Source organism: Podarcis filfolensis, assembly GCF_964270895.1.
Source record: "Podarcis filfolensis genome assembly, chromosome: 8".
NCBI lineage: Eukaryota > Metazoa > Chordata > Lepidosauria > Squamata > Lacertidae > Podarcis > Podarcis filfolensis.
The window spans coordinates 25,113,884-25,127,862 of NC_139611.1; the positions used below are offsets into that span (position 1 = coordinate 25,113,884).

Below are 13,979 nucleotides of genomic sequence, written 5' to 3' on the forward strand. Positions count from 1 at the left end.
GGAGAAACGAAAGCTAGCCGCGCGGGGGGATGGCGCGGCCTAGCCCAGCCTTCTTGGTTGCCATGGAGACGGAGGCGGTGGCCTAGCTGGGCCTATCCGGTTGCCATGGTCACCGGAGGGCTGGCTTCGCTCCTCCTTCACATGCTCTGCCTCCAAGTGGAGGCCGCGGCCTAGCTGGGTTGCCATGGAGACGAGCCCGGCAGCTACACAAGCGCACACAGGCCTGAAGGTGGCGGCTCTGCTCGACTGGATTTAGGGGGAGGTTGGTTGGGGCCGTGGCGGGACTGTGGGAGGGGGAGTGTCGTGTGTGCTTCTTTGTGTGTGTTTGTGTTTTAATTTCTTCCAAGCTTTAGTCCGACCACATGCTTTCAACCCTTGGAGGAAGAAAGCTAAAGGTGAGGGCGTTACTCCCTTAAGCATGTGCAGAGTGCCTGGTTTAGACATACAACTGTAGAGAAGTCCCTCCTCCTCCACCTCCCCTCCTGTGCAATTGGGAGGCAGGGAATTGGCAGGAGCAAGAGCTTATTTTTGGCTTGCTTTGTTTATTTCGCCTGCTTGATCTTAGGGTTTGTTTTCATTCATTCTCTTAAGAAATAGATGTAAACATAAAATTGTAGAGTGAGAAGGAAGCTAATGCAGAAATCACAGTTAAATGGGATGCATCCATCTAAGTGCTATCCATTGAAATTAATGCACTTATTATTATTTATTAAATTTCTATGCCACCTTCCATCCGAAGATTACAGGGTGGTGTACAATATATATCCAAAATATCATACCAATACCATAATAAAAAATACACCCTTATTGATTGCATTAGGTCTCCTCCTCAGAGTATGCCTAACATTGACAGAACTTTATATGCTGCCTTTCTATCAACAATAGTATTTAAGGCACCTAAGAAAAACCCTTAAAAGGCATTTCGCGAGCAGGTGCTATCAAACAACCTTTTGTTTTATCGGCATTACCACAAAGCAAAAAATGATATACATGACTGTGCTCTCTTCTATGAGCATTCAAACCTGCTTTTTGCCTACATTTTATAGGCAACACCATGAAGGCTTTTCTGAAGAGTCCTGATGGCATCTTGGCACTGAGGCCAAAGATAACCACTATAGGAAGGCATGAAGACTCTGACATCATCCTGAAGGTGATTTTATCAGATTAACTGATTCTGCTTATTGTATTTGCTGTTAAATGTCTTACCATGTTTTAGAACCGTTATTTCTTAGCTTGTGCAGAATTGCCTGTGAGGTATGGTGGTTGGAGCAGGGATGGGGATGCTCTGGCCCTCCAAATGTTGTTTGACTACAACTCCCACCATTCTTGGCTGTTGACCATGCTGGCTGGGGCTGATGGGAGTTGGAGCCCAGCAACAGCTGGAGCACCTACAGGTTCCCCACCCCTTGGTAAAAATAATGGACCTAGGACATGGGCATAGCCAGGATTTTTGTTAGGATGGGCAGAACTAACAGGATTGGTCAGTTACTTAAGTATTTCTATTGTTTTACTTGATCTGGGGGGTCAACTCCCCCCCACCCCCCTTTGGCTACACCCATGACCCAGAACCAGAGGGATACAGATTAAAATCCTTGCTCAGCCATGAAGCTCACTGTCCTGTCTCCCTCCAGATGTTGTTAGGCCCCAATTCCCATCAGCCTCTGCTAGCATTGCCGGTGGCTAAGGATGATGGGTTGGCTTTCAGACTGTGTTCTGGGATAGACTTCTGTGACTTCTAGGATCCATTTTCTTTTTGTTTTCACTTTTTACTAGAAATCCCAACTTGGGTCCACCAACTGGAGCCAGATGCAAAATAGGGGAGCAGGGAGTGGAGTGGGGAGAGTGAGAGAGACAGAAAGAGACAGAGAGCAAAGCAGAAGCATACCCTGGAACATACATCTTAGTTACTACAAATCAGGGGTTCTCATAGCCTAATTTAGGGGATGCTCACTTTACCGCCATAGAGAGCAGTGAAGTTGTTGTTTTTCGGTGCATGTCACAGTTCTTCCCCCCTAGCTGTTCACATCAGTATGGTTTCATTAGTGTCAGAATTGTACACAACGGGGGAAGCTGACAGAGCTGGGATGTCTATGCAAAGGTGTTCACACCTTGGCTAGAGGTGAATTATGAACTGCTTAGTGACTTCAGTAGGCATGAAGCTGGTTTGAGAAACAAGTATCAAGCAGTAGTATTGAACAAGTCTGTATCGCCAGGAAGTTTCTATGCTGCTGAGTTTTGAAATGTAACTTTCAGTCTCTAGGGATTGAAGAGCACCATGCAGCCATCGAATTCAGTGATTCAGAAAACAGCTTCATTCTTCGGGATTTCAACTCAACCCATGGAACGTTCGTTAATGATTGCCACATTCAGAATGCGGCAGTGAAAGTGAGCCCTGGAGACATTTTGCGGTTTGGCTCCAATGGAACAGCCTTTGAGCTTGTGCTAGAAAATGGACCTCAGGTAAAGGTGATGTCATTCATTTTATAAGGTCACTGCTTAATGCTTTTCATAGGCCCCTTTATACCCTGTTGTTTGCTTCTAGCACTTCAGTATTAAACATGTACAATAACCTGCGTTGTATCACAGTGATTGCCATGTTGCTCAGACAGCACTTAGTGCATTGAATCCCAAGTACACTTGAAGCACTTAATGCCAGTTTTATTTATACAGCTTTTTATATTATGCCTGAGGCAACTGAGACCTATTTGAGATGGATGTTTCTCATATAAACTAAAATGATAAGCAGAGTTCTACCTATCCCAATGGTCTACCTGGTTGGGAGAGGGTCTTTATCTGAAGATACATGTCTGTGTGTGTGTGTGTGTGTGTGTATAAGATTGTTGTTGTTGTCTTCGTGACCCCATGGACCAGAGCACGCCAGGCACTCCTGTCTTCCACTGCCTCTCGCAGTTTGGTCAAACTCATGCTGGTAGCTTCGAGAACACTGTCCAGCCATCTCGTCCTCTGTTGTCCCCTTCTCCTTGTGCCCTCCATCTTTCCCAACATCAGGGTCTTTTCCAGGGAGTCTTCTCTTCTCAGGAGGTGGCCAAAGTATTGGGGCCTCAGCTTCACGATCTGTCCTTCCAGTGAGCACTCAGGGCTGATTTCTTTTAAGAAGGGATAGGTTTGATCTTCTTGCAGTCCATGGGACTCTCAAGAGTCTCCTCCAGTACCATAATTCAAAAGCAACAATGCTTTGGCAATCAGCCTTCTTGATGGTCCAGCTCTCACTTCCATACATCACTACTGGGAAAACCATAGCTCTAACTATACGGACCTTTGTTGGCAAGGTGATGTCTCTGCTTTTTAAGATGCTGTCTGCTATAAATAATCAATACATGGAATCTGTTGTTGTGGTTGTTTTATCCATGTTTCCAACAATAAGACTTTATTGGGAGGGTTTGATTTATGCCTACGTTTTATTATTTTAATGGACTTTTAAAAACTTATGCCCCCCATAGGTCTCCCGCCCTCCTGTGAGTCGCCGTGTAGCCTGGCCAGGGCAGCTACATTTAGTCACAGAGGCAAAGCCTCCTTCACCAGTGGCTGCTTCTCAGTTTCCATCCCTTCAGTCTCAAAGGTCCCCGCCCATTAGCCGCAGCTGGTCCTATGGCGGAAGTGGGACTTTGCCACATCCACCGCTTAGGAAAAGGCCTGTAAATGCTTGGGGAAGACCAGTTGCTTCACCTTCTTTCTCTCCTGATGCGTTCATCAAGCCTTCTGCACCAATACCAGGTATTGCCCTAAGCCTCGTGTCGCATTTTTTGGAAGGCTCAGTAGTGTGGTTCTAGGTTTCAGTGGTTATTTATTGTGTAAATGGTGGCATTGTGGCGCTCTGCAGACCATCGTAAACAAAAACACAGGTCCCTGCCTGCAAGGAGTTTGCAATCTAAATGTCATATGTGCAAGAGAAAACAAAGGGATGGAAGAGGGAAAGGAATAGAATATGCAATAAAGAGAGAGAGAAGAGTAACAAGAGGTGAATGGTTCTACTTGGGTTGGGAGTGAGCCCAAATGCTTTACAGAAGAATTTTGGGGAGGGATCTGAAGGGTGAGAGAATTTAGGACACCCCCCCCCCATTCTTGTGAATGCTGTAAGTTTTAACTATTTTTATGAATTTTAAATTGTAACCCACCCTGGGACCAGCAGGTGATGGGTGAGTAATAATAACAACAGGTTGTGTGCACTACTTTATTTCTGCTTAATAGCAGTGACACACTCCAAAGTCTACATATTTTCAAATTTGCAATGTGTAGTTGTGTGCAAATGTCAAATCTATCATTTATTTCAACTAGCAGTCTTGTACCCAGCATTGCTCAAAAATTCTAAGAAATCAAGGAGTCAGTGCAGTTTTGAAATCAGTACAGTTTTGAAATCAGTGCAGTTTTGAAAGGTGCAGCATCCAATTGTATCCAAACATAGACAAAAATCTGCTACCTGATCTCAGGAACGAGCATGCAATATTTGTTTAAAATATCTTAAGATGTATCCAAGCAAACAAGCAGCTTTCCAAAATGTATGGTAGTTAAGCCTGGAAGGTGTCAGCTACACTTGCTACACACATTTTAGTTTCCGTACTTTAAACACTTATAAGAAAACCAAACAGTGATGAATAATAATGGAGCATTGTACTTCCTCCCCACCCTCTCTCTGGCACTTCTGTCCCCAAATTGCTATTGTCTAATGAGTTGGCAGAAGTAGGGGGTGGGGTGGGGAGACTGGCTTATCAGTGCTTGAAGCCAAGTTACAGAAGTGCCTTGGCAAGAAGCAGCAATAAAAATGCACCATCAAACTCAGGGTAAGATTACTTTTTCACTGTCACTCTCTGGGTGTCTTGTTATGTTCCAGGAAGCGGAGCTGCTATTGGGCCTTTGACCACTGTTCATCAAGGGGATGCACTTCTCAAGGAAAGGGTGAGGTTCCTATGTGGAAGTGTATGATTATCTCTAAGTGTTTAAAGCAGCCTTCCTTAACCTGGTGCCCTCCAGTTATTGTCGGTCTCCACCTCCCATCATCCCCGAGTCCAGCTACATCTGGAGGGCATCAGGTTGGAAAAGCCTGACTAAGAACATTTGTATCCCACCTTCCATTGAATTCCAAGGCTGCTAACACTTTGAAACCAATAAACAATTTTGAATACCTTGTTGCGGTTCCCCGCCACCGCCCCAGTTTTTTTGATGGGCTACGATTATGTTGTTTTGCTGCTGGTGTACTACCAGCGTGTTCTACTGCTGTTATGGGGAGTTTTTTGTCTATTTTTTATGAATTGCTTGTGTTTTAATAAAAATAAAAAATTGTCTAGTAGAATCTTATAGACCAACTAAGTTTGTTCTAGTATAAGCTTTTGGGTGCAAGCACTTCTTCTTTCATGGTGCCTGAGTACTGGTTTGATAAGAACATTACTAGAGGGTGAATTTTAGGGAATAGGGCAGGATAGCGAATTTGTGGCTCTCCAGATAGATGTTCTTGGACTTCAAATCCCACCAGGCCTAGCTAATATGCCCAGTAGACAGAGATAACGGAAATTGCAGCCCCACAATATCTGGAAAGCTGCAGGTTAGGCACCCCCGGTGTAGGGCAAGTAAATTTCATGCAGATAACTGCTTCAGATGGTGAAATGTGTATATAATTAATAACTAGAATAGAGGGATTTGGCATTTCATAAAGAATCCAGTGTTGGTTGAGGAATAAGAAAAAAACAAGCTAGTCAGGAACAAAGGCATGTTATGGTCCCAAGTAGCTGTATTCCTCTACACAGGACGAGGTAATTCTGAAAATGGGGAATGAAATCAGCCGCCTCTCTGGCTTTGAAAGCGAGTGCAGTCGCAAAGACACGGTGATAGCAAATCTTCAAAATGAGATTGCCATGATGACAGAGAAGATGATGGCAGCTCTTGCCAAGAAGGACGCTGAGTTTCATCAGAAGCTGGTGGACCTTGAACAAGATGTTTCCACAAAGACAAAAGAGATTAAAGCCTTGAAAGAGGAGGTATGGAGGGACAGGGAACAGTGATGGACCCGAGGTTCAGAAATATAGGAAGCTGCCTTCCTCTGAATTAGCCTGATATTGTCTACAATGACAGCATCTTTCCAGGGTTCAGACAAGGGGCTTTCCCAGCCCATCTGCGGATGCTGGCATTCGAACGTGCAACCTTTTGCCTTCAAAGCATGTACTTTATCACAGAGCTACAGCTGGGCTTGGAGAAGAATATCTTCGGTCCCCTTTTTTTAAACAGACCAACCCAATCCGACACTCATGAACTGGCTTGCAGATTGGAATGCACCTCCTGGTTGGATTGCACTCGTCTTCAGATTTTGGAGTGCTTTTTTTGCTGCACAAAAAGTGCACACAAAAGAGGTGTTTTACATAACAAAATGCTTGTTTTACTGGTGAATACATTGAAAAGTATGTATTTTATGTAAAATGGGAAAGGTCAGGATGGATTGGACCAACCTCTTCCTTCCATCTCTTTTTTTATTATTCCTTCTGACTTACTGATCAGTGGCAAGCCATGGTTTGCCCAGTTTGGATGTAGCAGTGAGCAGTAGTTTGCCATTAATCAGGAAGTCAAGGAGGGAACTGGAGCATATAGATGGAAGAGGGAATGCAACTGCTTTTGGCTCTTTGGGTTGGTTTTTTCACATGTACGGCTTAACGGTGCCTCTTTCATTCGGCTTTTTAATGTTAATGGAAAACCTACATTGGCCAGTATATTCACTCGCATTCCAATCACCTCTCTTATTTATTAACAGCATGTGTGTGAATGCTGCAAGAGGCACTCAAGCAATTTAAACTTGATGTATGAAAATAGACAGAGCTGTTCTCGCCACACTCGGCCCTTTTCCCAGGCTGCATTTATTAAAGTTGTAGACATTCTGCCCCTGGGGGCTCACAGATTATTTGGTGATCCAAGGAAGTTGCCAGTGGGACAAGGATAAGCATAAAATAATGCACAGCTGTAGAGATCTGCCTAGATGTCTGGGTTTAGAATGGAAGAGCCAATGCGTGGGGTTCAGGCAGCCTGCCAGCAAAATTGGAGACCTGGTGATGGAGATACATTGGAGGAATACGCAGGGGTGTAGCTAGTTGCTCCGGCACCTGAAGCGGTGGGGGCGGGGCGATCCACCCACGGGGGCGGCGCAGAAAGCCGCCCACGGAGTCTGCCTGGTGGACGCAAGCCCCACGCCGCCGTTTTGGGCAGTGCGGGGCCCTGAGCCTCTGCATCACTCCCAGGAGAGACGTGGGGCTTGAGCGCACTGCAGGCCAGGCCCCGCGGTAAGTGCCGACCCCCGCGGTGTGCCATTTTGTCACCCCCCTCAAGGATGACACCCAGGGTGGGCTGCACCCCCCCTTCCTACGCCCTTGGGGATACGGAGCATGTGACTCTCCAACTCCCCATCGTCCCTGACCATTGGCCACGCTGGCTGGGACTGATGGGAGTTGGAGTCCAACTGCACCAGGAGGCCCTCAGACCCCCCCCCCCACCTCTGCTCTAGAATGTAATGAATGAATGATGAGGAAATGAAACAGTTCTGCAGCAGCATTAATGCCCATTGCAGCTACACTACTGTGATGCCTGAAATGCCTGACCAGGGGCCACAGTCACTTGCCACAGTGAGAGTGCCATCTCCCTTTGACTTGGCTTTGCGGAGCTGCACAGATCCTGTCTTCTCCAGACTTCCCACCCAGTGTAATGTGACTGTAGGATCACTCTGCATGCCTGCCTCACAGGGGTTTTGTTGTCTGCATTGGTGCTGTAGAAATGCACGATTGAATCCAAATTGGTGTGAACTGGCTGTGTTCTATCTTTTGTTTCCATAATCATGTTTGCAATAGGTTTGCAACTTGCAGAGTAACACGAGTGAAGTGTTGTACCATTCCCTTTCTGAACGAGACCTACAAATTGCACACTGGAAGCAAGAAACTGAGGCGCTGAAGAAGAGCTATTCTCTTACAACAGGTGTGCTTTGTCCAGTCAGCAATAACTTTGGGATCAGTTGCTCCTTATTTTGTACAGCTTGGGTCACTTCTTTCCCTCGCTGCCTTATATTTGGGAAGCTCAAATTGGCTTTTAAGGGCTTCCTTTTTGCAGTCATCCAGAAGAACCTCTAGCATTGTAACCAGCATTAATCCTACTCAGAGTAGAACCACTGTGATTTATGAACATCACTAAGTGAAGTCTCCTCATTTCAATGAGTGAGCAGGTTATTTATTTATTTCATTAATATTCTTTAAGACATCATTATGAAGATTTTTTTAAAAAAATAATTATCTATGCCTTATTATTTCTTCCTGCAGGACTGGTGACCAGTTTGCAAAAAGACATTACATCAAAGGATCATAACATCCAGCAATTGAAAATAGAGGTGGAGAAGTTTAGGAGAGAAAGCAGGGAGAAGGATAACCAGCTTGCCCAGGTTTCTGCCCAGGTGAATAATCATGTTTTTTAAAACCCTGCTTGGATTCTAGTATGTGGGGTGCTACCCCACACAATGCACACACCCGTCCATTATGTTCTTCCCTTTTGAATAACTAAATTGTAGGAATATTGGATTAACGTTGACAAAGTGCATGATTAGAGTTCAAGGACACATTCCAGAAAAGCAAAGCAGAGCCAGTGAAGGGTGTGGCTTAAGGGAGAGTTATCCAGATACAGAGGGTGGCATTTGGTTCCTGAGATTCCCCACCCCTGGAGTAGCATTTTGCACGGAGTTGCCAGGAACCCCCAGCTCAAGACCTGTGACACCTGTAGACTGGCTCCACTCCTGTAGAGGGAGCTGTAGGCATTTGCTGACCATCCCTCAGAACTCCCTCGAGAGTCAGGTGATGCAGTAGAACCAACCCCTCTGCACAGCCTGCTATGCAGCCTCATGGCCTCCTTCTGCTCTTCCTTGCTCTGGAGTAACCAGGAAAGGCCACCTGGTTGCCATTTTGTGTTTCATGGGTCATTCCTTCTACCTTCTTTCCATCGGTGCACGACACTGTGCCTCCCATGCTCACTTTCAGGTTGGTTCTTGAATTAGTCTGGCTCTTGAATTCCACTGTGACTCATTAATGCACTTCCACTTCTATTATCATTCCTGATTCTTATGTGTGTCTTTGAAAACCATGCAAATCTCTTTATGTTGGATGCCTGCCTTTGTAACAATAAGGCTCCCTTTCAGAGTATTTAAATTCTGGGGCAGGGTAAGTGTTAGGCGACCTCTTACGAACTACACAGTCTCAGCTCCTAGTTCCAATTTTAGCCAAATCATGCCCCCCTGTAGTATTTTAAAAGAATAGACAAAGGGACATTTAAAAGAGTTAGTTGTGCATCTCTGACTGATCAAAGCCCTTTCTAAGAACTGTAGGTTTGACTTGTGCTGCTACGTGCATTGCTGATTCTATCCCAGTCTTCTGTAACGTTCTTAACTAATGAGTGCTCCTACAAACCTTCACTTTTGCACAAAGGTCTGTACCTCTCCTGCATCTATTTTTCACCAGTACTCCTGCAGTGATTTGATACTTGGGGGATGTATTTTTTAAGCCAATAAATCTCCTGATCATTACTATCACAGGAAATGGCTAAGATCCAAAGAGGTCTTCATGCCTAATGGAATATCTGCCTTTCTCAACACGGTATTGCAACGTGTTTTTGAAAGTCCCTTCACACTGTTGTACCTTCAGAAGATACCTCCCTGCATTTTACTTGCCCCATAAGTAAACATGGCTTCTCACGACCTTTGCAAATCAAATACTAACTGGGTTGCAGGACTGGCACCAGGCTTGAGTACATATTTACCAGCTGGACACCCACACCTAGCACCAGCAATCAGGAACCCCCTGAATCATTAGTTCCCCACTGTCACCCAATGCCACCATTGCTGCTGGTGTCCACCACCACTTGCCCTCCCCTGGCACAACTGTAGTCGCCTGTCACTCTCTAGACAGGTTTACCCAGCATGGTATAGCTACTGTTACGAGCTGAGCAGCTTCTGCTCCACTTAGTGCTCAGGACTCCTGTGCTACAACCCCCACAGCTCATTGCTAATCTGGGCATTGCATTGTTGGAATTTTAGCATGGCATCAAGTCAAGAGCTGAGCCGTCACCTGGCTCCTAACAGAGGCTGCACTGCAGCAAGTAATGCTCTTTGAAGGGAGGGGGTGACTGGAGGCTGTAGCACTGCCAGCGCCAGCACCATAAGCAGCAGCCGAGGCAAGGTGATACCAGCCCTGGTGAGCTCTGCTGGGACTCATGGGCCCTGGCAGCTGCCTAAATATGGCAGGTGTGATGGGTTTCTTCCCCCACCCATCCCCACCTCCACTTCAGGCAAACTACTTGCAATTTTATAAACATTAATTCAAATGCAATTTGGAAGTTTATCCCAGTGCTCAACTCCTTATTTAAAACACACACACCCCACCACAAGCTGTAGACAACCGGCATGGTGCAGAGCCAGCTTGTGCTCCAAACATGCAGAACCAGTTTTCTAGGCATGAGCAAAAGGCAGTGTGGATGCTGCCACCCTCTGTTTCAATTAGTTTCAGTTAAAAATACTGATTCAGATGCTTTTGGGCTGACTTGTTTTATCTATGTATTCATATTATTTATACACTTAACCCTAAGGCAGTCTCTTGGTGGTTTACACAAGGACACATACACAATCTGTCTATACACCCCATATATATATATATATATATATATATATATATATATATATGAGGTGGGGAACGTTTGGTCATGCCTGGCCATTGGGCATGTTTGCAGGGACTGATGGGAGTTGTAGTTCAGCAACATTTGGAGGGCCAACTGTTCCTCACAACTGATATATATGGGGTGGTGATGGTGGAATGAAACAGGAAAACAAGATATAATACAAAGACGTAATGCAATGTAATGTAAAACAATAAAATCCCCCATCACATTTTGAAAGCGCCTTAGCAGGGACCTCTTTCTTCTTCAGCCTCTGTCTTGCCAAAGGCAAAGCATGATTCAAAATATGCATCCCTAACCCCACCACACCTCTCATCCAAACTCTGCCATGCATTTACACAAATCATATGGTACATCCTGCTCATGCAGTATCAAGCATCCACCAATCCACACAAAGACACCATCCACCCAGTCACTCCCATACTCTACTAAAAATGGAAGACAGTGAAACCATTCACAGTGAGTTGTGTGGTGCTTTGGTTTCCAGCTGGCAAGGTTAATTCAAAACAAATGTTTTTAATGAATATGGCTCAGGGCTGCATTCCTGCAATCAAAGTACTCCCATGTAAATATATGTTTTGTATTTGGGGCGTTCTTTTCATTTGGCCATCACTTCACCTGTTTTCAAGGAGCTACTACTAGTCCTTCCTTTGACACTTGGCTTGTTTATCGCCTGGTCCACAGTTCACATGCACCCTGGTCTGGATTTGCTTGCCAACTTTTTTACCCACCTGTCCCTGTTCCTTTGAACAGCTGGTCTGCTGCTGAGAGTAGCACTTCCCTGAAAATGGCCTGTGGATTGCTGCAGACCAGGCAGCTGTTTCAGGGCAGAGAAGCACGCCAGGCTGCTTTTTATCTCGTTGGTTGAAAACTGTGTTTGAATTTATGGGAGATAGCTGGGAATCGCAAGTGGGGACAGCACTGCTGCGCTCAAGACCTGCTTGTAGGCTTCCCTTTGGGGCATCTGGTTGGCCACTGTGAGAACACTATAGACTAGATGAGCCTGTGTCTTGATCCAGCAACTAAGCTCTTCTTTAGCTTGCATGTGAGAAAGCTACTGCTACCTATAAATACATGCTTGTATACTTGATGCGTAGCTTTGATTGTCTCTGTTGTGTTTCTGTGTTTTGGCTCTGCTAGTAGTTAATATGGTCCCTATAAGTTGGCTGGTTTATTCTATTTTATTTTATATTTTATGGCATACCTAATTGTTGTGCCGTGGCTTCAAAATGTAGGGTTGTGGTGTGTGTGCGTGTGTGTTTTTTAAAAAAACCTTTTGGTGTTATTTTTATGATGCTGTAAACAGCTCAGAGCTTTCTCTGAAATATTGAACAAATATAAACGACGTAAATAAATCAGAGAAGGGTCACCTTTCCCAACAGGATTCTCAGGGTGGCTTGCAGCCAAACAAAACAAAAAAAATGACTAAAAAGAAAATCCCCTCCCTTAAATACAGGGTTTGCAAACTTTGCACCTTTTGGTTCTGTTGCTTGATAAAATCAAGTATATCAAAACCAGAAACAAGTGGGGGGGCAGCCATGTTATTTGGTTGCTTCCAAAATAGCAAGAGAGTCTTCTTGCGCCACATAAATTTGTTAGTCTTTCAGGTGCTACTGGGCTCTTAGAAATGGACATGAACATTATAAATTCCCTGGATATTGGCCACATATCGCAAGCATATCACAAGCAATAAACTCATTGTTTTGTCAAAAGTAATGGCCGAGGGGACACTTGTTACAAAAGAAATCTGGGATGGGAAACCACATAGTTTCCATATAATGCTGGAAATTATAAATATGGAAATCATCTATTGGTTTTGATCTCATGATATTTGAAAAGCCTTTTTCATCCTGAGGGCCACATTCTCTTCTGGGCAACCTTCTAAGGGCCGCATGCCAGTGTTGGGTGGCTCAGAGACAAAAGTGGGCACATTGACGAATGTGAACTTTACTTTTGTGTATCAGGCTAGTTTCTACACTCACTCACACACCCCTCTCTATCCTCTGTCCAGGCAAGCAAGAAGCACTAGCAGAGTTCAGGGACACAAGGGCAAAAATATTTGGGGTACAAAGCAAGTCCAGTGAGCTATAGAAATACAGAATAACATACACCATAAATACAACAGAGGAGCATTAAAAGTGGCTAGATGAAATCAATGTTCTGGAAATGCTTGCTGAAATAAAAATGTTTTTGCAGCATGCCAAAAACCATGCAATGTCAGCATCTGCCTCACCTTCACTGGTGACTTTGCTCAGTGACTTCGTTGAACGATACCTTCGAAATATAAAGAGATTTGATTTCTGGGACATGACCCACTTCCCAAAAAGTCAGGGCTCTGGTCAGCCTAAAAGGGGGTGAGGTGCTCTTTATGGTCCTCTGGCTCAAGTTGTTTGAACCTGGATAGGTAGTGTATAGGCAGCCAGTGCAGTTCCTGGAGCACAGGTATTACATGCTGTTGGAAAGTTACTCCCACAGGTATTACATGCTGTTGGAAAGTTACTTGCCATGCTAAAAATTCTGGACCAGGCCTAAGGGAAGCCCCACATAAAGCACATTGCAGTAATCAAGTCTTGATACTACCAACACATGGACTACTGTGCATAAGTGATCACAGTCCAGGATACCTTATGTTTTAAGTGCCAAAGAAAAGGTCGTCTTCTCCTGCTTCCCCCAAAGCAAGCTGGCTTTGACTGGCAATATAGCTGACATTTTTAAATCTGTCGTTCTTGCTCACATTCATTGCTCATGGCTTTTTTGTTTTTTCTTCCTTTGCTGTAAAACTCTTGCAGAAGTCTTTAATAATCAGGGAGCTGGTTGAAGGCGCCTGCATTTAGAATTGATATTTTGCTTTGGGGGGGGTTATGTTTTTTTAAAACAACAACAACACAAAACATTATTTGTTGTGAAATTTGAACTTTCAAATAGGAATAAAGTACCCTTCTATATACCAGAAGCGCCAGTGTGAAAATGGTAATGCCTCCCTTGCTTGATCATGTTTTCCTTCGTTGCTGTTCGTTGCAGTGTGCTAGGATTAAAGAGGAAATGAAGCGTGAATTCAGAGAGAGAGAAGTAAATGCTTATCAGAATGTGAGTTAGCCTTCAGTTTACTTAACATTTGCTTATGGATATAACACCCATGCAGACTTAGAATGATAGATGGATTCACTAGCAGTTTAACCCTTTATTAGTTTTAAGATTGCCTATTGCAAATGGAGGGCTGCAGCATCTGTCTTGCACTGTGTGCTTTCCTCCTAGCTGGAGTGCTCCTCTTGAGCATTCCAGCC

General features: G+C 44.6%; 1 protein-coding gene across 22 annotated transcripts in view; it reads left to right on the forward strand.

Annotated features, from left to right (window-relative positions):
- Positions 1 to 43: 43 nt before the first annotated feature.
- The window catches only part of FHAD1 (forkhead associated phosphopeptide binding domain 1), a 37,388-nt gene continuing 23,452 nt past the window's right edge, over positions 44 to 13,979 (forward strand). For 2 of the 22 annotated variants that reach the window (XM_083628515.1, XM_083628503.1), the window contains exons 1-9: positions 44 to 262; positions 1,047 to 1,150; positions 2,254 to 2,460; positions 3,462 to 3,735; positions 4,850 to 4,914; positions 5,760 to 5,990; positions 7,839 to 7,962; positions 8,301 to 8,431; positions 13,717 to 13,782. In XM_083628515.1, coding sequence (XP_083484641.1) covers positions 1,055 to 1,150; positions 2,254 to 2,460; positions 3,462 to 3,735; positions 4,850 to 4,914; positions 5,760 to 5,990; positions 7,839 to 7,962; positions 8,301 to 8,431; positions 13,717 to 13,782 — 1,194 coding nt within the window. In that variant the 5' untranslated portion in view covers positions 44 to 262; positions 1,047 to 1,054. Of the gene's footprint in view, positions 396 to 1,046; positions 1,151 to 2,253; positions 2,467 to 3,461; positions 3,736 to 4,849; positions 4,915 to 5,759; positions 5,991 to 7,838; positions 7,963 to 8,300; positions 8,432 to 13,716; positions 13,783 to 13,979 lie in introns of all 22 variants that reach the window. The other 20 variants (XM_083628516.1, XM_083628504.1, XM_083628499.1 and 17 more) reach the window with 14 other exon arrangements.